The sequence below is a fragment of the Poecilia reticulata genome, chromosome 17 (assembly GCF_904066995.2).
Source record: "Poecilia reticulata chromosome 17, P_reticulata-male-v2, whole genome shotgun sequence".
Classification (NCBI taxonomy): Eukaryota; Metazoa; Chordata; class Actinopteri; order Cyprinodontiformes; family Poeciliidae; genus Poecilia; species Poecilia reticulata.
Window position 1 is genome coordinate 28,334,471 of NC_088846.1, and position 27,150 is coordinate 28,361,620.

Sequence of the window (27,150 nt, forward strand, 5' to 3'; positions counted from 1 at the left end):
CAGAGAGCCACATTGAGCGCCGTGATTATCCACACTTCAACAATTCTTCATTTACTTCACACTCAGCCGAAAGCAACAACAAATGAATAAATTAACACCATGCCAGTTGGTTGGTTTTTGTGACTCTGATTAAAACATGTCAAATTTTAACATGTTGCTATCAGTCCAGCAGCTCAGGTTCTAAAGCAAAGGTCCAAAATCATCCTGACTGCAGTAAATGACGATATCTGGGTAAGAAAAGGATGGATTTGCAGTAGGAGTATTTTGTTCTTTAGGGATGTTTTGTGTAATTCTATGGCCGCTACCTGAAAAACTGGTTTCAGACACACAAAATGTCTTTTGCTTGATGTTTTACACACCTGCAGCAGCCTGTTCTTTATTTTATTTTATTTAATCAGCCCAAAATGCCAAATATTCTCTTCTAAAAGCCTCTTAAATGTCAGGATTTGTCGCTCTATGTGTGTTTTTAATAAGATTTTAAATTGAAGCAAACTGAAACTATGAGAAAATGTCACAGGAGACGATTTAAAAAGTCTAAAGGTTGATCTGGGTGAAGACTTGATGAAAAGAACTGAAAACATTATGAGTTTAATCTTTCACATTTAGTTTTCTACCAAAGTTTTAGTAATTTGTCTACTTTCGGTGCCGTTCTAGAACGCAGAAGGTAACATAATTACTCGGTTGTGCCATAAAACAGCACTATGTGCCTGGAAAACACATTATACTGCTCCTTTAACACGGATTGTTTACTCATGTCGAACTCAACCAGCAATCAAAGTCTGATTTATGCCACATATCATCACATCTTGTGACAGAAATAGGATGCAGGCAGTCACCCTCAGCTGTTTCTATGGCAATCCTCTTTAACAGCAATGCGTTTTTATTTTCATCATTACTAACATATATGAAGCGCACACGCACTTCACAGACTTTATAGCTTTGATGCGACTTTAAATCAGCTTCCTCAGGGTTGCCAGCAGAATAACTGCAGAAACTTTAGCTTCTCCTTAAGAACATTTGTAATTTGTAATTCAGAAATTAGGGTTATTTCTTTTATTAATACAATAGGAAAGGCTGCATTCAGTCACAATTCTGTATTAAATAACTAATTGGACTCATTCCACTTTTTCCCCTGTGTTTAAAAGTTTTACATTTTTATTTTTCCTCAGACTTAAAAATGAAATCAAATTAATTGTTAAGTAATTAAAAAATGTTTTGTTTGTTCAAACTTGCTTGGATTGTAAAATTCGCTGACCCTTGCATCCATTTTCTTACACCCTTGTCCCTCAGTGGGGTTGGGAGAGGTGCTGGTGCCTCTCCAGCTGGCGTACCGGGCGAGAGGCGGGTTCACCCTGGACAGGTCGCCAGTCTGTCACAGGGCAACACAGAGACACACAACCATGCACACACACACTCTCACCTAGGGGCAATTTGGAGAGGCCAATTAACCTGACAGTCATGTTTTTGGGCTGTGGGAGGAAACCAGAGTACCCGGAGAAAACCATCATGCACAGGGAGAACATGGAGACTCCATGCAGAAAGACCGGGGCCGGGAATCGAACCCAGAACCTTCTTGCTGCAAGGCAACAGCTTGACCAACTGCGCCACTGCGCAGCTGTTCAGCTGACCCTGAACAACTTAAAAAACCCTTTTTTGAGCTTTACATCATGTTGTGATGTTGTTCTCTCATCAAAAACAGAACTGGAGTGTTGCCCTGATTCTTTATTGTATGTTTGAGAAATCCTTTAATCTCCATGGCAACCATTCAGCTGTGCAAAACGCCTGGTTGGACATAGCCTCTCTCTCAAGGCACAGCACCTCCTCATAGCTGCAGTTTCCAAGTTTCTACTTACCAGAACAGCCCTCAGTCTCAACTTCCCTGCACAGCTCCTTCAGACTAGCCAGCAGCAATTAGCAAACATCTACTGAGCTCCTTGTACAAGTTTCTTCTCTGTGCAAAGCTGGTAAAAATGTTGTTAAAGGGTTAATAGAGGAGTAATGCTGTGATGTCTTGCTGAAGTCGGAGTTTCAGAAAGATCTGGGAGTTTTAAAGAGACAAAGGCCGAATTTGAAGACATTAAATTACCAAGACAAATCACTTTTAAGTCATATTTTATATAATTTAAGGTTACATAGTTACTTGATTGTGATATAAAATGTCCCTTTATGTTGGAAAATACATCATGTTTCCCCTTTAAAAGCAATGAAAAGGGAAAGAATCTGTGGTTGTCAAAGGTTTCTTATTGAGCTTTTGGCTAAAACTGAATCAGTGCAGTCATGTCAATCCAACAAAAGCAGATAAACAGAGAAATCATGAGGAAGCATCATCTCAGTGGGAGGGAGGCGTATCTGTGTTGACCTCACAGGAAAACGCAGGGCTTAATGAAGTAAAGATGCTGCAGAAATGTCAGTGTTTTCTTCGCAGCACATCCTGAATGGCAGATATTATCTCTGTAATAGTGACAGTTTAGTGTGGATAAGAAAATTATGTTTTTTAAGAGAAAGAGTTGAGCTGAAAGCAGCAGCTGTAAGAAACAAACATACCTGCGCTTGGAGACTTAACAGCGTCCCAAGATTAAATAATTAGTCACTGATTGATTTTACCTTCTGCCTGGCAGTTTGTCTGGATAATATGATCAACTGCATGTAATTAACAGAGTAATCAGTCAGTCGATTAATGTGATTTATGCTTCTGCCTTTAAAATGAAAGTAGGAGTCACACACACCTTCCAGTCATGTAAGACCTTTCAACAAATCAAGCTGAAATGTTTTGCACCATTCCCTCTCACTATAGTAAACTAAACAAACACAAAACAGGATAAAATGACAGAACAGAACTCAAAGAGACATGCAGGAACGGGGAGAATATGCAAACACCCTGCAGAGAAACCCAGATAAAGGGCTAAAAGTTGTACTGAGGTAGTTTTCCAGGGCTGGATTGGGGCAACTCTGAGGTAAATTAAAGTGTCATTTGCAACAGAATACAGAGCTGAATTTCACTGTCAGACAGTATTTGTTTCAGACCTAATCTCTGCTGCAAAATGAAGTCATTACCCTTTAAATTCAACATAGTGCACAAGTCTAACAGAGGCAGCCGGGTTGGCATTTCTCTAGAATTAACTCTTACAAGAGAAATGGCTGAATCTCACAACAGAACTCATTATGAGCGCAGGAGGAAAATGCCAAACTCTGTAGTGTAGCTGAAAATGTAATTTAAAAACTTCTTTGATATGGTTTTCTTTCAAACCAATTAATGGATGCTGAGGTTATTATAAAAGTGTGAGTAGAAAGTGGCTTAGTTTTTTGTTTTTTTTAAGTAAAGGCCGGTGGTGTCCCAGAACCGTCAGTCAGTTGCAATTAAAACACATACAGGTGGGATTGCTCAGGAAGAGAGGATGACCTGCTGCTCGGTGTTTCTCTGGATCCTCAGAGCGCCGGAGGACAGCAGGGACTCAGGTGTGAACATGTTTCCAGCCACATCGCCGTTTCAGTTTTCTTCTCTGTGGATGTGGACGGCAGGATGTGCAGATCTGACCCAGTACAGTCACAGGAAGCGTGCTTTGATTGAACACAAACTGAAATTTGTTGCTTGGTTTTTATTTTTTTATTTTTTAAGTGGTCTGTTTCGGTCATGATGCATAACTCTGTGGGGTTAGAGGTGGGCGGATTGATACAAAGTATCAATAATATTGATAAGAAGTCGGTGTCAGTATCCTATTAATGCTGGCGTGATCAGACTGATACTTTAGTTTCAGATTTCCTCTTGAAATTTTATTTTAGTTTGTACTTTTTTATATAGAAAACAATGAATAATGTTTTTATTTGTAGGCACCTTTAAACTGGGCAGCACAGTGGCGCAGTTGGTAGAGCTGTTGCCTTGCAGCAAGAAGGTTCTGGGTTCGATTCCCAGCCCCGGTCCTTCTGCATGGAGTTTGCATGTTCTCCTTGTGCATGCATGGGTTTTCTCCAGGTACTCCAGTTTCCTCCCACAGTCCATCTGTCTAAATTGCCCCTAGGTGTGAGTGTGTGTGTGCATGGTTGTTTGTCCTGTGTGTTGCCCTGCAACAGACTGGTGACCTGTCCAGGGTGACCTCACCCAGAACATCAGCTGGAGAGGAACCAGCAACCCTCCTGACCCCATTAAGGGACAAGGATGTAAGAAAATGGATGGATGGATGGATGAATGGACACCTTTAAACTTGATCTAAATTTTGTCCCAGGTTTTAAGGAAATAATTCAAAGGAAAAGCCACAAAAATGCTTAAAGGTCAGAAGATGATATTATTTCCATGAAACCTGCAGTATGTAACTTTAACAAAAACATGATTTTACATGTTTTGCACAGGAGCTCAGTTTTTTTATCCATCTCATATTGTAGTATGAAACTGTTTTTTCATAAAACTTACATACTGCAGCTTTAAGCATATTAATTTCCTGCCTACAGCAAATAAAAATATGGCATTTAAATGTAAAATTTTTTGCAGACCAATAAAAAAACCATTTAAATACAAAAATGTAGGTTTAATGAAAATCACTTTTAAAGGTTGAAGATTAAAAACTCTGACATCCAAACCAGCTTTTTCAGAAAAATGAATCTGTCCGTTCTCATGAACCGCCATGATTCACACACAGGCCTCCGCTGAACTGAGTACCATCCAAGGTGTGTGTTGGAGTTGTGTGTTAATGTTGCAGCTTGTCTAAATGGGTAAACGGGGCTGGACTGCGGCTCGTTGGGCTGAGTCACCCCTGATTCACTGGACGGGTTCAGATGTAAAGACTGCAGCTGCTCCCTCTGCTGTGGAAACATATCAGCAGCAAACTGAGTTGGTTCAGACTGAAGCTGGCCGAGCCGCCTTCCTCTAATCTGTAAAAACTGATGTCAAACGTTTGAGCAGCCAAATATTTGTTTGTGCCGCTGTCACTTTAAAGATAATGAATGTTTTCAGAGGTCATCAGAGGTCAGCCAGTCCTCCACACATAAGAAATCAAACAAAACTGGTGTCAATCAACTGGGCTACGTTTGTGCTGCTTTTACTTTGAAGATATTAATGAAGGTTTACAGGTCAACCAACTTCACCACCTTACTCAAAAAAAACGTTTGTGCTACGTTAGTGCAGCAAAAAGAAAAAAAAACATGCTGCCATCATTTTAAAGATATTAATTAATGTGATCAGAAGTCATGAAAGGGCAACAAGCCATCCCATCCTCTTCAAGTAAAACAAAGTTGTAAGTGAACTCTGCAGCATAAATTTTCATTTGTGCCATTACAAGTTTAAAGGTAATTCTGATATAAACCTTCCAGAGGTCATCAGAGGTCAACCAATCCTTCACAGTTATGAAATCCAACCGGATAACATTCACTAATAGCTTCAAAACTAACGCAGCACAAATGGACATTTTTGCTGCACAAGTACAGTAGAAATGATTGATACCAGTTTTATGTCAAATTGAAGAAGATGGAGGGATGCAGACAACTCCACTGTGATTTCATTTGAGGAGAAAAGATCTTTTCTCCTCAGATCAAAAGATCTGAGGAGATCTGGTCAAACATTTGACCAGATCTTTTTATCTGGTCAAATGTTTATTTTACCTCCAATTGTAATTAACAGATGTTGAGATCTGCTGGATAATGTTGATCTAAATTAATGCATGATGAACCGTTTCTGAGTTCAGCCAATAAAATACAGACCAAATTCATGTCATGCAGAAGGAGGAAGAACAGAAAAAGAGGAAAAGTGTAATTTTGCAGCGATGAAGATGGTGACTGAGTTCTCTGAGTAACGCTGCTTCCCTGCAGCAGATGGTGAACTCAGGGTGGGGTCACGCTCCGGGGCCCCATCAGAGGTCAACAGTCATTTCTGTGGACGTTTGCTTATTTATATCATTTTAGATGTGGGGCAACTCTGGCCTGAGGGTCAGGAAAGCTGGCCCGTTTCCCCTAAAGGACCAGCTGGAGGAACGAATGAGCAGCGGTCTTCCCTACCAATGAACTCTGACCCGCACGGCAAAAACACAAAGTATTTGGTAACACTTTAATTGAAGGGGTGTGTATAATACTGACACGACACTGTTAAAAACATGACATAACGCCTGTCATGAACATAAAGGAGTCTTTATGAATGTTTATGACTGTTGTCATAAAGTGTTATTCGGTAAATGATGACACTTTTAATGCAAAGTTGCTCTAAAAGTTGTAACTTTGCATTAAATTATCATAATTTACAAAATCATGCAAAGTTGGCATTTTTAATGGACTTTCAATGCAACTTTTAGAGCAACTTTGCATTAAAAGTGTCATTATTTACTGAATGAGGCTTCATGACATCAGTCATAAACATTCATAAAGACTCCTTCATGTTCGTGACAGATAATCTGTCATGTTCATGACAGCATCATGTCTGTCTTATGAACCCCTTCAAATAAAGTGTCACCAAGTATTTTTGTCTTGATTCTAGTGCAAATATCTTAGTGCACTTCAAATGAGACAAAACTCACTTACACGTAACTTTTCAGCGACATTTTATTTGTTTTTAGTAAATAATTAATGTTGATAAAAAACTCAATGGCAGATTATTTCACTTACTTAAAACAATCTCCTATATCTCACGTAAAAGTTACTTATTTCAAGTTCACAGAGCTGTTTGCACCAGAAACCAGACAAAAATACTTGGTAGGATTTTGTGTTTTTGCAGTGTAGAGATGCTGCTGCACACTGAGAAGGATAATGACTTCTTACTGACTTCTTATTCATCTAAACTTTACCAAACGTATCTGAATCATCAGTGCCTGTGGCTGCTGGGAGATGAAGGGACTCTGGACTATCTGAACAATCAGGAACACTGAGCTCTGCCTCCTAACAGGCTTCAAACAGAGCAGCTGATAAAAACTGTCAACATGCTTCAGGGCTTCAAACACAATGGCTTCTTTTATTCATGTCGGATGCAGCGCCGCCACTTGAGGCTGTTTGGATAGTCGGGATGAGAAGAAGGGTTTATTTACTTCATAAAAACAAGAGAGAGACTGTTAGTGATCCCTCGAAGACGGAGGATCAAAATCGGCTTTTTATTGGAGCTAATGAGGCAACTTCTTCATCGCCATAGGAACAAATGTTGAGTTTCCTCTGATAATGTGAAGACTTGAACCTACTTCTTACTGTCTGGATCCCTCCTTACATCACAAAACACTTTTGAGATGTTCTCCAAATTATTATTAATTATTTTAAAATAGTGATCAATATCAAAAAGATCTCTTCATTCTTATAAAAATTGAAATGTGTTTCATGTCTTTTAAATTTGGTTAGAACTCACCTTTTTCATTTTACTCAGAAAAAAAGCTGGATTTGATTTGATTGCATCATAAACTAGATGGTTCTTGTTGGCATATCTGCATCATTTTATTGTTCATTTGTATATTAAATGCTAACATTTTTCATGTCTATTTAAAAAGGTTTGTTTTTGTCTAAAAGCTACGCTACGCAATAGCATGGGTGGCAAATATTATTTCAACATTATTATTATAGGAAGCATTTTTTTCAACTTTATTTAGATTATACTCCAGTAAACTGATATGAGAAGAAAAACTTCACTTTCTCCTGATCAGAATATGTAAAATGAGGATTTAATGAAGTTATTAAGCTGTTCCATATTAACTTTTTTACAATAAGTCAGTCCAGAGCCTTAGTAAATCTTCCCGTTTCATTACTTATTGTTTAATTGCTTCATTTCATGCTGCAGCAGCAGCAATGAAAAGAATAACCACATCATTTAAAATGCTCTAATATTGCACTGGAAGCAAACAGCAGCCTGTAAATGTGAAGGTATCAGAAATAAATTCCTCCCAACTCAACCTGCTGTTCATCTGATTGGATCCACATCATCGACCTTCTGCCATTCTGGGTATAACAAAAGACATTAACTTCTGCTCTCCAACGCTTATTAAAACCTGACAACATGAATGATTTTCCTCTTTCCCCTTTATAGTTTTACTGCTGGTGGAACTAAAACCAACTTGTACTTGCAGCTGAACGCTTTTTGACATTCATGGCTTTCCAGTGAAAGAAATTCGGCTTTAGCAGGTTTTTGACGGTGATGATTTTGTTCAGTTTTCCAGAAGAAAGTTGGGAACTCCTCCTTTAATAAGATAAAAACAGCAGGAGTCTGGTGTGCATCTGTTGCTACTTCTTGGTCCGCCTTCAGTCTTCATTTGTTTTGTAATTAGTCTGTAACTCACACTGAAGGTTTATGCACCGAATGTCGCCGTAGAGGCTTTACAGACCCACTTCTTCTTCTTCTTCTTCTTCTTCTTCTTTTTTTCCTGGACCAGCTTGTTGCTCCGGTAACCTCTGCTGCAAGCCCTTCTTCAGTTCAACTGGAGCTCTGCCACTCTTTACCCAACAGCACTCGTGTGATGGATGCCAGGAATTGCTGCGCATCACTTTTGATTGAAGCAGCAGGAAAAACAGTTTTAACATTTGAGAAGCTGGTAGGAGAAAACTTGGGATGTAGATAATTAATTAATTAAATATCTTGTATTGTAAATTTTTTTTTTTTTTTTTTACTTTTTTGCTAAAATATTTTCAGTTTTTAAGTTGCAAAAAGGGCTGCAGAGTGGTGCAGTTGGTAGAGCTGTTGCCTTGCAGCAAGAAGGTTCTGGGTTCGATTCCCAGCCTCTCACCCAGAACGTTAGCTGGAGAGGCACCAGCAACCCTCCCAACCCCACTGAGGGACAAGGGTGCAAGAAAATGGATGGATGGAAGTTGCAAAACACTGCTTTTTTGTTGAGCATTTAAATTAAAATGACAAATTGCTGACAAGCTCCTTATTTTTATATTGTCCAAATGATATTAAAGCTTAAACCTTTTGAAAATAAACCATGTTTTTAAAGGTTTTGGTCTAATGAAGTCAGAAATCCTGATCCAGTTCACCGTTTGGCAGCTGAAACCAAAGTAAACACATCTAAAATACAAAAAGAAAAGATAAATGCAATGAGATTATTAGCTAACATTCGATATTTGTTGATCTTTAGCAAACCGTTTCAATATTAATTAACTAAATTAAGTTGTGTCAATTCAAATCAGACATATTGTCAGGATTCGGATGTTTGTTTTTATCAGAGTGTGTGCTCTCTTTTGGAGAGGATCTTTGTTGGAAGGCGCTTCACTACAAACACAAAACCTTACCAAGGATCTTTGGTCTAGTTTCTGGTGCTAATTTCTTAGGACACTTCAAATAAGACAAAACTGGCTGAGAAGTAATGTTTCAGCAAAACATAAGAGCTTGTTTAAAGCTCTTATAATCCCTTACTGCTGATTTTATATATTTCACTTATACCAGACATTTTGCAAGCAAAATAATCTGCCTTTGGAAGCAGTACATTTTCATCCATATTATAGGTTATTGATTTAAAATATGCTCTTATATCTTGCTAAAAAAATATTTGTAAACTAGATTTGTCTTATTTCAAATGTATTCAAATATTTTCCTTGTAAACTAGACCAGAAATCCCTTGAAAACAGAACTGTAAACCTCATAGTAACCTCAGTTATTACCTAGAATCACCTTCAAATATGAATTGATTTTTGTCCATTTGTTCATGTATTTGAGGCTCTATCAGCATAAAACTGACTATATATTTTCAAAAACTGTCTGGAGAATCCATCCTTTGAGATAAAGATGTATTTTTCACCACCTGAACCGTCCCTGGCTAACCAAACCAGTCAGTGACAAACACTTTGCTCAGGAGCGGTGCCGTCTCCTCACAGGTGTGGGAACGAGGAGCAGGACAAGCTGCCCTCTTCAAAGAGGGAAACCTGGAAAAAAGGGCAGAATAAATTGAGATGAGAGACAGTTGAAAGGAGAAAAAGAGAGATAGAGGGAGGGAGACGTGTTGGCAGGAGAAGCCACTAAACGCCATCTGACAGGAACAGATTTCCTCTGGGTGAATCAGATCCAAGCCTCGTCTTCCTCTTCCATCCTCTTCCACTCTCACCTTTAAATGAAGAGCAGATTTCTGGCTTCGGTCACAAACTTCTGATTCCGTCTGCTTTTTATCCAGCTTGTTTCCCAGGAGCCAAACCACAGCTGGAAATGTGTGTCTGGCTGTGCTTTGCAGCTTCTGCTTCATCTGCTGTTTAGTGAGGAAACAGATGGGCAGCAGCACAATAAAGATCCATCACGGCCCAAACAAGCAGAAGACACGCTGCCTACACGTTTGATTGACAGATGACCTTTCAGAAATCCAGGGCAGGGAAGTCACAGCGGCGTGCCGCAGCAGGAATATTAGCAGAAAAGTTCAGCTCAGCAGTAATATTTCCTTAAGTGCAGAAGGTAAGTTAGATAAAGACGACCGATAGGATTCAACATGTTGAATTTGTCCTGCTTTTCTGAACACAGCTGCACCTGACTTCAGAAATAAAATCATCAGGTTCTTCTGCGACGGAAGCATTTATCTGTTTCCATCACAAATGGTTCACCGTTACTAAAATTTCTTTCTTTCAATTACGTTACAAAGTCAGAATTTTGAAAAAAATAAAGTCAGAATTCTGAATTTAAAGTCAAAAATCTGAGTTTTTGACTTTAAATTTTGAGTTGTGCTACCTAAAAAAAGCAGAACATGTTGTGAAAGAATATTTGTCCTGAAACTTTTCTTTCAGGCGACACAGGACGCAGACCCGTCCTAGATTGAAGTGCTCAACCAGATGGAGTATAAAAAAGTGAAATGCTACGATCAAACCACGGGATTCAATCTCCTCTGTGGAAACTGGAGAACCAGTCAAAAATTAATACAGGTGGTCAAGAAAATGTCGGTTCTTTAGCTGGTGCCAAACTCTGAATGACTCAGAAAACACCAAACTGAAGAAAGATGCAACTTTTCGTCCACACAAAGAGCATAACGGCAGTTCGTCAGCATCAACGTAAAGAGTAAATTAAGGCTTTTAGTGATCCAGCTTCAGGAATTTTGCGACACTTCAGTCATCTTCTCACTCAGTCGCCTTCAGCTCGGCTGCTCTGGTTTGACGTGAGGCTGCTCAGGACCTTTGAGCGTGTTCTTTCAGAAGATGAATCAGAATCTGTTCTTCCGTAAACAGATGCTGCAGCATGTGCATGTTGATTGGATGCTGATTGGATGCTGGCCGGATGCTGATTGGATGCTGATTTGTTGCTGGTTGGATGCTGGCTGGATGCTGATTGGATGCTGATTTGTTGCTGGTTGGATGCTGGCTGGATGCAGACTGGATGCTGATTGGATGCTGATTGAATGCTGATTTGCTGCTGGTTGGATGCTGGCTGGATGCTGATTGGATGCTGATTTGTTGCTGGTTGGATGCTGGCTGGATGCAGACTGGATGCTGGCTGGATGCTGATTGAATGCTGATTTGCTGCTGGTTGGATGCTGACTGGATGCAGACTGGATGCTAGCTGGATGCTGACTGGATGCTCATTGGATGCTGACTGGATGCTGATTGGATGCTGATTTGTTGCTCATTGGATGCTGACTGGATGCTGATTGGTTGCTGGCTGGATGCTGATTTAATCCTGATTGGATGCTAACTGGATGCTGATTTAATGCTGATTGGATGCTGGCTGGATGCTAACTGGATGCTGGCTGGATGCTGATTGAATGCTAGCTGGATGCTGATTGGATGCTGGCTGGATGCTAACTGGATGCTGGCTGGATGCTGATTGAATGCTGATTGGATGCTGACTGGATGCTGATTGGATGCTGATTGGATGCTGATTGGATGCTGATTGGATGCTGACTGGATGCTGATTGGATGCTGATTGGATGCTGGCTGGATGCTGACTGGATGCTGATTGGATGCTGGCTGGATGCTGACTGGATGCTGATTGGATGCTGACTGGATGCTGATTGGATGCTGGCTGGATGCTGGCTGGATGCTGACTGGATGCTGATTGGATGCTGATTGGATGCTGACTGGATGCTGATTGGATGCTGATTGGATGCTGGCTGGATGCTGACTGGATGCTGATTGGATGCTGGCTGGATGCTGACTGGATGCTGATTGGATGCTGACTGGATGCTGATTGGATGCTGGCTGGATGCTGACTGGATGCTGATTGGATGCTGATTTGTTGCTGGTTGGATGCTGACTGGATGCTGATTGGTTGCTGGCTGGATGCTGATTTAATCCTGATTGGATGCTAACTGGATGCTGATTTAATGCTGATTGGATGCTGGCTGGATGCTGATTTAATGCTGATTGGATGCTGGCTGGATGCTAACTGGATGCTGGCTGGATGCTGATTGAATGCTAGCTGGATGCTGGCTGGATGCAGACTGGATGCTGATTGGATGCTGGCTGGATGCTAACTGGATGCTGGCTGGATGCTGATTGAATGCTAACTGGATGCTGGTTGGATGCTGTTTGAATGCTGATTGGAAGCTGAATGGATGCTGATTGGATGCTGACTGGATGTTTTATTACGAGAATAAAGTCGTAATTTTGTGACTTTATTCTAGTAATTTTATTTTATGACTGCAGCCCTAATACTTTGTTGCAGTTTTCAAGTATTTTTGGGCTACTTTTGCTAACAACAAACAGGATTTGGGTCTTTTTCTCCTTCTCTCTCTCTTGGAAAACACTTCCAACATTTAACAAAGTTCAATAACCTAATTAAATACATTTACTTCTTTTTAGTAAAAGTCTTATGTATGATAAAATAAAAAAAATAAGACCAAAATTTGGTTATTAAAAGGCAAATACTCTGTCTTACCCTTCTTCACACTTACCATGGTAAACGGATTTTAACTTGTCAGTAAACAAAGTTTCCATTTGCATCAGCCGGCAGATTTTTCTCGCTCTCAGATTTCAGTTGAGGGACGAACAAAAACATTTATTAGACAAGAGGAGTTAATGATGTTGGTTGTCTAATGAAGCTCTGAGGCCTTCACTGAACATCTGGATTTATACTCAGATTAAATTTCACACAGATGGACTCTACGTACTAATTAGGAGATCTCAAAGGGTAATTGGTTGTTCTGGATATTATTCAGGAGTGTTAAAATAAAGGAGATGTTGAATTATTATACAATGTGTGATAATAGAGATTACATTTTGTAGGTGTAGCATGTTAAAACATGGAAAACATTGTGCATCTACAGTAAGTCTGAAAAAATCCTCAAAACTTTGTCCATCATTTAGACATTTATCTAAACTCATTAATTACCATAAACCTACATCCGAAACCCTCAAAACTGACCTTTGAACCCATTAAAAACACCTGTTCTTTAAGCGTCAAGTGGTTGTTTGAAGTTTTCATGTTAAATTAAACGCAACATCCACAAATCTGACCAGTTTGGTCAGTACATAAATCTGGTCAGCAGATTAACTTTGGATCATTTCAAGCAACTGATGAGAAGAGGCAGTAGCCGTCCTCTTCAAGGAGAGGCTGCAGGGATTGGAGAGCTTAAAAATAAATCCTATTCCAGAAGGATTAATCCAGCTGAGAGCGATTAAACCTTACAGGTTGTTTCTCCTATCATTGCCAGAAACTTAAGCAGATTTCCTCATGTAGGAAATCTGCGTCCTTTACACGAGTTTGGAGTGCAGCTGGAATCAGAACGGGACGTTTTAAATTCATGAACACATATTTATACACAGCGATGGCATATTTACTGTCATTGGCAGATTCCAGCATTTTGTTTAATATTTTTCTACATCTAAATAATTTATGTCGAGTTTTAAACGATTAAAAAGATAAACAGAAAAGATGAAAGTGCATTTCTCTTTGTTGGGTTTAAATTGCTTCTACTTTACTGTATGTGTTTTTCTATACTTGTGTGATTTATCAATCTATAATTAATAAAACTTTATTTATTTAGCAGTTTTCATACCAACATGCTTTAAAAATTAAACAAAAAACAGACCCACACCTAATTACATGTTAGAGAAATCCAGGGATGAGAGACAGAGAGAGAGACAGAGAGAGAGAGAGAGAGAGAGAGAGATGGCTCACCTAACGTTTCTTGCCAACCGCCAATAAATTTTGAGAAGAAGAAGAAGAAGAAGAAAAACATGAGGAGGATGTTGAGCTGTGTAGCGTGAGAAAACTGAAAAATATTGGATATAAACGTTCAACAGACAGTTTGCAAGTAGTTTTGCCGTTTATCAGCCAACTTCAAAGCTGGAAGTAGCTGACGTGAGTAAACAGACCGGAGTTTCAGTTTTTCTGTCACTGTTGGAACTATAGCTAACCTTGCTAGCCCGTATTTGCTATTAGTTTCCTAAAAGTTCATCTCGTTCCGCTTTCAGCTAAAGGTAATGTCTAGAATAAAGTATATAGGACACTTTATTCACGGAGAAATGGCATATCAGTGTGGTTAAATAATAAAAAACACGCCTTGTTGTGTTATCCAGTGCGCCTCATGTTCGGACTGAGAGACACCATACTGTTGTCCCCATCCTGAGCTTGTGAGGATATTCTGTGCTTTTCACTTAGATTTTTATTCCGTTTAGCACATTATTGTTGAATAATAGTATTTATCTGAATTACTTAATTGCTCAAATGTAAAAATTACTTTGTTTGGGTAAAATTTTATGTTTTTCATGTTGTTTTTTGTAAAAGGATTTTACAGTTTACAAAAATGTGACATGATAATGTAGTGAAATACTGCATTGTGGTAAAAAGAGAACAGTTTTATTGCAAATTTGACAACAAACTGATGGAGTTATTGGACTGTACTATTTGGACACGTTTTTATTTATTTATTTGGGATGTTATAACAAACTGCTGTGTAGGAAATGCTCATGTGAATGGTGTTTGAGTCGGAGTTGAACTGAAAGTGAATGTGATCAGTCTATTTTCCCATCATGGTTCAAGCTGCATCCAAAATGAGTTAAATCCAAGCTAAAAACCCGCCTGGTTTGTTGCTTTTGACCGATGTAGCTGATGTGCATTGATGATTTTGATGATGTCATTTGAGAAAATGTAATATTTATTGCTTGTTTCACAATTGATGACTGACTGATGTTTTTATGATGTAAAGAACTTTGATCTCCCTTGTTGCAGAAATGTGCTGTGCAAATTTTTTTCAGTCTTTTCTGGCCTCAGTCGTTATGTTTGTTCCTTTTCAGACATCCTCACTTATTCTTGATTAAATCACAGCTTTATTTTAAGGTAAAATTTGGGCTTTGGCAGCTTAAGCTCATTTACTGAATCCTTATTTTATTCCACACAGGTTGTCGCCCGACATCCAACATGTAACTTCTTGCTGGAGGTGGAAAAAGATCGGCTGGACTGTGTGAGGAAGCTGAAGGAAGAGGAAGCTGCCGGCGACGATAAAGGTTAGCATCTTTTAGAAACGTCAGTCACTCTGTTAATGAGCTCCAGCCTCTGCACATGCTCAACATGTTGTAGTGAGTTATCTTCAGCAGTGCAGACAGAGCATCTGCATGGACTATTACTTGATGTTACTTACAAATAAATTACAGAGCAGACATTTCTGAATTCATAGCAGTGGTGTGAATATGCAAGATGGCATCTCTTTGCTCATGTCTTTTTAAGAAGGCTCTAAAGAGCTGAAACTATTTCATTTTTGCTTTTTAACTTACTTAAAATTGCCTAATTGGTCATATTTTCCCCACTCGGTTTTAATTTTCTTTTACTGTAGGATTGTGAGTTAATCAGCTTGCAGTCGTTTGAGTTTAGTTGCAGGAACCTCAGCATTGAACAGATGTTTTAAATTAATCGTTACTGTTTTTTTTTTTGATGTCCTTGTTGCTGAAAGTATCTTTAAGAGGAAACATGAAGGGGAAGCACAGACTGAAAAATCTGTTTTTAAAATGTCTGGTCTTAAATTTAGAGCTTTTTGATCCAGATCTTGTTAAATCTGGTGGTTTTCTATCTTTCCTTTCAGAACACATAAACTTTTAAAGTTCAGATCAGGTCTTCTGTGAACAATTTAATGGACTAAAAATGGATTACAAGCAAATCATACCTGAACTAAACTGGATTAGAGATGCATGAGATTTCCTCTCCGTTTGCCCAAATGTGGATGATGGCAACGCTTGTTATGTTTCAATCAGAACATGATCCTGTGATGGAGATGGGCTTCTTTCTGCTGTTTTCTTTTCCACGGGATGCAAGAAAAGGCTGTGGAAATGGTGATTTTTACATCAAAGATGAAACGCTTCATGGTTTTGCATTGATCGTTAGCTCCCAGATGTTTGCGAAGAATCCACATTAGTCGATCTGAAGAATATCAATCACACACGCTTCTTCACAGTAAATGCTCCGTTTATGATCTCCTGCGTTTGGACCTGGAGTGTCTGCAGCTGATGTTACAAAGCAGAAAAATTTAACGTTTTGAAAACGTGACAAAACGACTGAAAATTGACAGAAGTTCAGCTTTGCACTAAATGCAGAAAGATTCAGGAGGAAAGAGTTTTCCTATAGATGCAGCTGACTGGTTTCACGGTTTATGGCTGGTCTGAAATCAAACTCCTGACTGAAGAGGTGCATCCCGACCTGTCTGATGGTTTTAGCAGAGGGAGGCACAGCCAGCTCTGCCGTGTGAGGAGTATTTCTCATTGACCTCACCAACATGTTGGAAGCATTTGGACTTTGCAGTAAAAATAGATCAAAGTTTGCCTGCAGCAAAAATCCATATTTAAAGGAGGTTTATGGAGTACAGTTGTACGATTCGGCTTGTTAAAGTGGCTTTTTCTTACATTTGGCTTTTTTAAGAGTTGTTGCTTAAAACCCTGGGTCTTGCCCCTGATGTGTTTCTGTGAAAGGATGGATCACTTAGTCTGAGTTTTTTTTTCATGCACCGATGATTTTGGATTGGTGTTGGAGCCGTTTTGCCCCCGGGACAAGTACACTCACACTCTTTCCTCTCTCCTCCTCTTTTGTCCTCTCTTACCCTCCACTTCACCACTTCTACTTTCACATTCTTTCTACCCATTTATCCACTGACTTTTTCTCTCAACCTGCTGCTATAAAAACTCTGGGAGAGGATGGAATCCAAATTTAGGTTGTTTTTTTTCCATTTAGTGAAACATTTATTTTTGTAGCAGCCTGAAAGAGAATAGCCTGCTGCTGCTGCTGCTGCAGCTGCATTAGACGTCCGCAGGGAGCTGTTGTGTGGTCAGAAGTGGTAGGATGGAACAAATGAGCCCGTGTCTTAAAACCTCTCGAGGAATAGTGTAATATCTGTACAGCAAAATCAACATACGAGCCAATCAGCCAGAGAGAAAATGCAGGATGGATTAAATATAGAAACAGAGAGAGGAGAAAAGACAAGAACTTACCGTAAATATTTAAAAATGTGGAAAACGAAGGAGTTAAATGCTGGCTTAAAACATTAAGTCAACAAAAAAAATGTATTTGAGCCCTTTTCAGCTTGGTTGGTGAGCTTAAATTCAAAATGTATAAATATATTATTTCACCCAAAAGATGATTTCAATTAAAGCGTACAGCTAAAGTTTTCTTTGTTACAGAACAGCGGGTGGAAGTACCGGCCGTGTTCCTAGAATAACCAAAAGTACATACAGAAAATGGACAATATGCAATGGAAACGTTTTTCAAATTGGACTGGTTCGAAACTTGACTCTGTAAATAACTCTGAAATTAAACGTGACCTCAAATAGTTTTGTGTTTTTGTTCAGGTTTAGACAAACAAGCACAGAGGCTGAAACTCTCAGTTTCATCCATTTTGACTTTTTCCCAGCAGAGAAACATTCGGATCAGAAGTTGAGAGAGTTCCCAGGTTGTGACTGGGACCTTCGTCTTTAGCTACTTTTGGTTACTTATGGTTTTAATCTCAGCTGTTGGGAGTTTTCTTTCTTTTAGCAGTAAATATTTACATTTAAATTTACAAGGTAGTAAAAAAAAAAAAGCTTTCTTGCACTCAGGTCTTTCCCTCTATGTGTAATTTTCATGTGAAATCAAATCATCACTTAAGCCACAGATTTCCTTTTGAACTCTAAAACATTTTTCTGTCTTTAGAGATGCAGTAAATTCTGTTCATAGGAACTGCTGATATGTAAATGTTGCAGCAATAACCCCATTGTACCATTACTTAATGTCTACTTTGATAGAGTTCTTCACCCAACTCGGCATGCCGAACGCTTGACTTGGCTGACACGGCATAGTAGGTGGCTCGACTTCCTGATTGATATGGCTAACAATTATTTAACCTTTTTCTGGTCAAGAACTTGAATCTTCTGCTTGAGATTATCATGGGAGGGGAAATTAAAATGCAGCATGACTGTAGTTGTGTTTCGATTACAAATGTTAGGAAAACTTTAATATTCCGCTTATGACGAAAAAGCAAAATTTCACAATTGCAACGTTTCTTTAAATAAAAAATACAATTTAAATTACACATGAAGAAGTTTGTTCATGCAACAATCATTAAAAAAAGCATGCCATGCCATCATCCTCCTACCACTTCCTGTCTTTTACTTTTTCTCCAGAAATAACATCTGGTCGTTGGTCAAGTGACTCGTGTGATGCATAAAAAGTGTCTCCTTTGCAGTTATGCAAAATACACTAATTCTGATACGGCTGCAAAACCACCTCATTCTAGCACAAAAATAGCATGTTTCCATTTGGTGAATTCATTTTTGTAATTCCAATTTGCGCAATTTTAAGATTAATTTAAATGCAGATTGTAGACTTTCTACATTTTTCTGTAGTATAAATGCAATATATTATGCAAAGGGGGCACATCATAAATGATACTTACTGGATGTGGCAGGGCTGAATTCAGACCTTTTGACAATAATGTTGGAAAAAAACAATGAGAGAAGAAGAAGCAGCTCCTGGATAAATGTGTTGATTGATCGGACTTGGAGAAAAATCAGCAGAAGGATTTTTTATAAATATCTTTTGGTCTTGAGCTCAAATGAAAACCGAGATTTTGTTTTAAGGAAGCGTCTCTGGAAAGATCTGCTGAGCTAGTTTAGATTTCAACGCTGCACATTTGACCTCCATACTCTAAACTAGATCCGTCAGTGTCTTTAATATTTCCTGACAAAACAGCAATGCTTCAGAGTTTTGACATGATCTTCAGCTGAGCAACATAAAAACGTCACATCCAGTTTGGGCTGCAGCTTTGTTTCTGTGTCTGTGTTATTTTGGGCTGGTTTTTACAGCTCTGCGCTGTTACAAAGGATCTTTAGCAGAGATGCTGTGGAGCAGAGCTTCATGTTATCCCACACACTGTCTCCGCTCATCTATCAGTAAAAAGCCCAGTTGACTGTTTGCCATCAGCAGCGTAGCACCCATTAGGACTCACGCTGAGAGCTGGAGGAGCTATTTCTGTCCAGAGTTTATTTGTTGTCTTCCTGCAGGGTCGGTGCTACCCTCATGTTATGTCAGGGTCGAGTTTCTCTCTGTTCAAACTTTTAGTCAGAGTGAGAAAGATGCACAGACAAATATGTACAAAGACATTTTCTTTGTTCCTGTTAGTGCCGTGTTAAAAAAATAGGACACCTTATTAATTTATTTTTTTTGGGTACATTGTGCAATTTCTGGCCCATTTTGAGCCGATTCTCCATTTGTGCGGCAATTTTTTGAGACAAATCACACAAAATGCATCGTATAGGTGTTAACGAGAAGTGATTATGTGGAAAATTCACATATTACACATTTGTGTACCTTCATTTGGGTCTGAACTGTTTCTAAATCAATAAGTTTAACGTTTTTTAGTGTGTGGAAAACAAGCAAATTCACACTATGCTGTTAACTAGCAGGAATAAGTTCCAGCACGTTTGGTGAGCTGGTTTTATCGCTGATTGAACTGTGCAATGGCTGCTGGAAAAGAAAAGTATTTTGTTGTTTACCTCCTATCCAGAAACCACTTGCTCCATTCTTGTTGGCTGTGCAGGAGGCTCGACTATTTCTTCTCAAAGATGTACAATTGAATAATTTTGCATCTGTTTGCAACAATCGGAAGAAAACAGTTTTCAAACATTGTTTCAGTTCAGCTCATGTTATTAAACTGTTGCGTTGAATATTTTACTAAGGAGTTGTGTTTGTTTTGGACAGAGTCGGGATGCAGAGGAACCTGGGACAACATCGCGTGTTGGGACCGAGCTGAATTTGGAGAGACGGTCACCATCCCCTGTCCTCGAGCCCTCAAGTTGTTGTTCAGCAGAAATGGTAAGCTATGATTTAATAAATCGTTAACGAGTGAAAAAATAATAAAGACAAGTTTTGTTTTTTTATTTTGCCTTTTGAAAATGATCTTCAAGCATGCATTTCATTAAACCCACATTTCTGGGTTTAAAATGTTTTTTTTTTTTATTGGTATGATGTAATATTCTAATTTCAAATGTCAAGACATAACAAAAATAAAACTTTTCAAACATCTGTGTGTGTGTGTGTGTGTGTGTGTGTGTTTCACAACGTGATACATTTATGAAACGATAAGTTCTCAAAGTAAAATAACATTTTTAAGGGCACAAAATAACCTCTGAGAATAATTTCTCATTAAATTAAAACAAAAAGGTAACATTTCGCAACACATTTCTTTCTCTTTAATACAATTCATGATGCAACCGACTAGATTGCTGCCATCCTCCAGAGGCTTTCATGTTTTTAATTTAACGAATGCGTCTGGTTTAGAGCATTTCTAAATGACAGCGAGTCAGAAGGCGGTTTTCGCTCGGCAGACGTTCTGTCCTTCATGTCCCATGATTCACCCTCACTTATCGTCTCGTCTGAGTGACTCTGCGGCTCCTGGATTCCCTCCTGACGCCACATCACATTTTCCCTGCCGGTGACCGCACGACAGTTTGGGTTTCTGCTCCGTTTTCCAAATTGATGACTGAACGTTATTAAGCGCCCGGCGGCGTACCGACACTTCTCTCTGTGGGACAGCTCCTCCCCGCCAAAGTCGCAGCGTTTTTACTGAGGCTTTTTATTGAAATGTTTCAAGCTTATGCTGTTGGACTAATATTTAGTATCTACAGGATGCTCCCTGAAGTTACATAATCTCAACCTTTTTTCATTCTTTGTTGGATTTTCTAGCTAATTTGCGGTCATTAGAAACATAGCTTCTTTTTTAACTTAACTTGTACTCATCACAGTACAGTGTGTTTCAACTCCAGTCAGGCGTTTATATGTCATAAATCTATTTTTGTTTCGATCAAACATTTTTTCTCTCTGGGGGAACCAGAAAAAATGACATCCATAAAATATAATGAATGAGATTTAAATATTTACAGCCATTGAACATAGATAAAAGTACATTTTATCCAAAAAAAACTCACAAATTCACTTGAAAAGTTGAAGATTTTTAAATTTTGGAAAGATGATGTCATGGAAAAGAGGACTTCCAACTACAAACACTTGTTGGATTCTTGTTGGAAAGAAAGAAAAATGATAAAAATACCATTTAAAAAAAATAGTACCTAACAGTTTATTTCTTTTTGCATGAAATTACAGGAACTCTGGCTGTTTTTAGACAAAGTTAATTTTGTGCCTTTTTTTGAGAGCACCATCTTCTTAAATTTGAGGATTTGCTGCTTCAGACTTCGCTGCACAGTTTTCTCAAAGTTTAGCATTTTTAAACGCAGAGATTTAGCATTTGCCTTACATCTGTCTCAGTCTAACTTCAAATAAAACTTTTTTTTTTCCCACTCCTGACCTCCTCCTTCCCTGAGGTTCCTGAGAACTGCAATATTCTGCAAGCGTTGCACCCACGGACATAATCTGGGAGCTTCGGCTGGGTTTAGCCTGCAGGATAACGGTGCAGAGGGTTTGTTCGGGGCACATTAAGGGCAGACGTGTGCTTACTTCCACTCGGCAAGCCAGTGATGCTTTGAGCTTCTTGCAGTGCATTCTGGGCATCTCCAAAGGGAGCTGAACTCGCGGTGCACCGCACTGATTTTGGCAGTGAAAACGTCCCTCAGCAGTTCACAGTTTACTGAACATGGCACTTATTTACAAACACAATTAAGCTGCTTATCTGCTGCAGCACCGGGACGGGATGGTTACCGGTAGTTTTCCACAACTTGTGAGACGCTCGCTGTGTTTTATACATGGCCTCAGGGAAATTGTTCTGGCAGTTTTAAAGTGTTATAAAGAATGTTTCTTTTCTAAGCTCTACAAGGTTCAACGCTGCCCCCAGGTCATCGTCGCATTTCTTTATCTTGCAGTTTCTTAAGAGTCCCATTTGCTGTGACGCTGCTGCATAAGAATCTCGTAAAACGTGTTTTTAGTCACAGGCAGGGAGAGGAAATCCAGACTTTTGGTGGAAATGTTGAATCTTCTTATCACTAAATGTTCCACTGACCTGATTCACACCAGATTAAGGTCACAGTACAGCGTGATTCAACTCCATGACTGTTAATATCTGACTGGATTATAACTAATAATCTTAACATGATCTTGAGCTTTCTGCAACATTTTGTCATGATACCCTGTAAGTGTCCTATCTGAACAGTTTTTTTTCCTGAGTTGACCATAAAATTGCCCAAATTGGAGTTAAAAAATCAATTCACTTAAAGCCGCAGTTTGTAGCTTTTATAAAAAATGTTTTTTTACGTATTGTCACCATGTCATATGTGACAGATAATCTGTGAAAATATTGATCTCCTCCACCTTTTCCCTGAGCTGCTGTTGACGTCTAAAGAAATGCACCAAAAACAACCAATCAGAGCCAGGAGGAGGGGCTTAGCGCTGTCAAAGAGTGGCGTCAACGCGCTGCTAAATGTGCAAATGGAAGAGGAAAAACTCAACATGACGCAAAAAAACTTTTATCCATCATTACACCGTGCAGCTCATTAATTAAAATATGAATCCCTAATTTCCTTAATGTTTTTGTTGTTTTCTATTTAATTAAACACAGAAGAGAGGAAAAAAACAACAAAGCTTTTAAGAACTTTTGACTAATTGGTTAACTCTTCAAAAGGTTTCAAATGTTTAAAACATTTTCTTCTCGCATCATGTCTCATCTAGCATTGAAAAGAATCGGATAAAAACCTGCACAGTGGGCTGCACAGTGGCGCAGTTGGTAGAGCTGTTGCCTTGCAGCAAGAAGGTTCTGGGTTCGATTCCCGGCCCCGGTCTTTCTGCATGGAGTTTGTATGTTCTCCCTGTGCATGCGTGGGTTTTCTCAGGGTACTCCGGTTTCCTCCCACAGTCCAAAAACATGACTGTCAGGTTAATTGGCCTCTCTAAATTGTCCCTAGGTGTGAGAGTGTGTGTGCATGGTTGTGTGTCTCTGTGTTGCCCTACGACAGACTGGCAACCTGTCCAGGGTGACCCCGCCTCTCGCTCGAAACGTTAGCTGGAGAGGCACCAGCAACCCTCCTGACCCCATTAAGGGACAAGGGTGCAAGAAAATGGATGGATAAAAACCTTTTAATGAAAGAATAAATTAATGAAACCGAGAGAAAGAATAAAACATAAATGAAACTTCTCATTATCCAAGTCAGATATTTGTGCACCAGAATTTTTTTTTTTTTCTGGGATCTCTCTCCAGTTTTATGAAGGATTGCATCATCCTCCCTTGTTCCTGGTCATAATTTGAAGCGTAATCCTGCTGTAACGTCCGTCGCTGCCGTGTGACTTCATCCTGCAGGCTGCGTTTCTCTCGGCTCGTAAATGTCGCGCCGTTTCTCCAGCCTTTCTTTTGTTACGAATTCTGTACAGAACGCCTGACTTTGTGGCAGAGCTTTCCCTCCTGGAGTGTTTGACTCTTTCTGTTGCAGTGAGAGCTTTGATGAAATATTTACACCTGCATGATTGAACAACACAGACGCTGCTGAAACTGAAGATCTTTATATTTTTAACCAAACGTGTCCCTCATGCTGAATGTCACAGCTACTCAGAGAAAAGGTGACAAAACGGGTTTATTCAAGTCTGCTTGCAGCAGTTTAAGTTAAATATACTGAGAAAATGGTGACCTTTAACTAAAGGTCATGTGGTTTTAAGCTGCATAAACCTTTTTTTTTAAGTTTAATATGTTTCTCTGGAAAAACTTTTTTTTTTTTTTTTTTTTTGCTTTTTATGCAGCTTGAAATATTTTATCCAACAAATTTATTGTTTTTGCAAAATTAAATGGAATGTATGTTTATATATATAATCTGCATAAATTCCAATGTAAGTGGGGAAAAAAACTAAGAACTCCCAACATTATCTGTAATTGTGTTAACCGTTTCCAGAGTTTTAATCTGATTAAGTTTTAGCTTCATGTCTGTGACAAAATGGTTGAGATTTTACTGCTTTGCTTAGAGTGTTTACTTGGTTTCACTCACTTTCTACCAATACAGACTAAAAACTAGGAGGATTTTGGCTGAGAGACGTTAAGATGTCAGATAATAAAATTCACACGGCAAAAACAAATCTTACCAAGTATTTCTGTCTAGTTTCTAGTGCATATATCTTATTACACGTGAAATGAGACAAAACTTTAAACTTTTCAGCAAGTTACAGGAGCTTGTTTTAAGTAAATAATTTCTAAATACTGATAGTAAAGTAATGGTTCCACTAACAGTTTATTTCACTTATAACAAGGCATTTTTCCCATCTTACAAGTGAAAATAATCAGCCATATAAAACTTTAATATGAAGAGATTATTGACTTAAACTTCTTTATCTTTCTATAAAGTTACTTGTACATAAATATAATTTTGTCTCATTTAAATTCTACTGAGATATTTGCATTAGAAACCAGATTTGGTCAGATTTTGTGTGTTTTTTTCAGTGCAGATTACGTTCTCTTCCTTTGCAGCTTGACTACTTCAGTTTCCCTTCATTTCTGTATTCGAACCAGTTGTGCAGCCAGAACATCTTTCCTGCTGGTAGAAATAAATTTTTTGGACTCGTTGTGATTTTTTTTCGCTCCGTCTTTTCTTCCCAGGTAACATCAGCAGGAACTGCACAGCAGCCGGCTGGTCGGAGGTTTTCCCAAACATCAGCAGCGTGTGTGGGCTGGACACGCGCCAGGAGAAGGTAGCGTTCCCTTCGGATTCACTCTGTTTTTAAATTCCCACCAGTCTCAGACGGATCGTGTTTGTGATGCTGACAGGAAGCTGCGGCATCGTCTGGACCATTAGTGTCCTCAAATCGACGAGGCCTGCAGGCTTGGCTGTTAATTAACACCGGTTAGCGGCAGGAGGCTGGATCGTTCAGAGGTCAATATGCACAACGGCTGAGTGAGATGTGTAGTTTGGTTTCTGCTTCAGTCATGCAGCAAGTCGATGTTAAGTTGTTCATTTCATGCTGTCAGACGCTGACCGAGTGATGGAACAGAACTGAGTTAATACTGTAAATCTGACAATGAGGGAAAATGTAGTTTCTTACTAATCGAGTTTGTATTTAAAGGAAAACTATTATAACTTATTTTGTATTTTTTTCTGAAATTTTCTTGAGAAGTAACAAAGTTACTGACTTGAAAAATAGCAAGACAAACAGCTTATCTGATGCCATGATTTAGAAATTTCACACAACACTGCAAAATGTAATTAGTTGTCTTTTATTTTTTAAAAATATATGCAAACTCAAAAAAGTGTTTTTGTTAAATAAGCTGAGTACTTGTGCAGTTTTAGTATAACTTAAGTTAACTTAATAAATCTGAGTACGTTGTAATTACTTAAACGGCACTCAAAGCTATTTTCTAAAACCAAAGTTTCCTAAAAGCATTAAAAAAATGAAAAAAACTTGAATCTGTTTATATAAAAATAACATGTCTTGATTAAACCAACTCCTGGCTGCTGCTTCTTATTTGTTTCTCGGCTCAAACTTTGACAGAAAATACATGAAGACGTTTTATTTTGCTCACTTTTTACTAAAACAAACACAATCTTACCCCAGGCGGTGCAGGAGGGTCATAAAAATTAACATAAAACTCAGTCAAGGTGTTTAATGTGTGCAAATGTAAATGCAAAAAAATAGCTAATAAGAACTGCATTTCTCTGAAAGAGGCTCTTACTTCCTTTTACCCTTAAATGTTTTAAAACTATTTATTTTTTGACAAAAAAAGTGATTTAATTAGTTGCTGCTGCTGGTTTCACAATGAATTGTGGGATACCTTTCTGGCCAATCCTCATGTCATATAAACTAAACTAAGCTAATTTTGAAAACGTTTTTACCTCAAAAGGCCTTCGACTTATTTAAATAAAGTGCTGAGTATAAACGTTTAAAAAGTAAATTTAAATCCTCCTTAAATTCACTGGACTTGGCAAAACTTCAATTTACAGTGTACTCACACTACTGGACCCTTAATTACATATTTAATCCAGCTCAGAGTGAATGAATTCAACTTTATTTACACCATATTTGTCGTCAACGTGTGTATAAGATCAGAAAAACTGTTGAAAGTTGCATTAAAATTAATTTAAATGAAAATAAAAGCACCAGAGAGGCTGATCTTTGCCTGTGGCATTAAAAAGTCTCCATTGTTTGGACCTTCGGTTGTTTTTGTTCCTTCTAACCGTCGGAGCGTTCAGAGATTTCCCACAGCATCCCAACAAAACGGCTGCAGACTTGTTGTTTCTTCTCTACCTAATTAAGGCTCTGCAGACTTTTCACTGCTGCTTGTTTTTTGTTCTTTAGCTTTTCAAACTTCATCTTCCTCCCACGAAATTTGAATTAAAGGGAACATCTGATCATGTATCAGCACCGGGTAAAACACTGGAAATGTTCAGATGTTTAAATATGCATAGATGCGGATCTGCTGTTATCAAGATTTCAAATAAATTGAGTTTGTCCGATTTAATTTGGTTCAAAGGAAGTGCTGGCTCATATAATCACATATTTAAGCCTTTAAATTGGGTCCTGATGTGTTCATCTGCTTCAGTAAGGCTGGCGAAGACCTAAATGAAGGCTAAAAATAAAAGTTTAACTTAAATTAATTCAGTGGAGGAGGTTTGCAGCCTGACATTTGAATGCAAGTCAAAAATACACGCAAGTCAGTTCATTGCAGTTTGTTTATTTAAGGCTGATTCAAAATAAATGTCACCTCGATTCACTTTAAGAATGCAAATTTAATTTATATTCGGTAATAAATGTATGTTGTGAACTTGAGAAACCGGAGTTAAGCTTCAGGTTTAGACTTTAAAGCTGATTCTGGTTCCTTCAGTTCCTCCATTTTGGATTGAATCGAAGCTGAATTTTTAAGAGTTGTAGCTGCAGCCATAACTCCTTCAGAGAACCGAGTTTAAAGAGTCAGGAGA

The 27,150-nt window shown here is 38.6% G+C and overlaps 1 protein-coding gene across 1 annotated transcript in view; it reads left to right on the plus strand.

Moving 5' to 3' along the window:
- The window catches only part of vipr2 (vasoactive intestinal peptide receptor 2), a 51,758-nt gene that overhangs the window by 3,457 nt on the left and 21,151 nt on the right, over positions 1-27,150 (plus strand). The window contains exons 2-4 of the mRNA XM_008434738.3: positions 15,198-15,303; positions 20,015-20,128; positions 24,837-24,928. Coding sequence (XP_008432960.1) covers positions 15,198-15,303; positions 20,015-20,128; positions 24,837-24,928 — 312 coding nt within the window. The remainder of the gene's footprint in view (positions 1-15,197; positions 15,304-20,014; positions 20,129-24,836; positions 24,929-27,150) is intronic.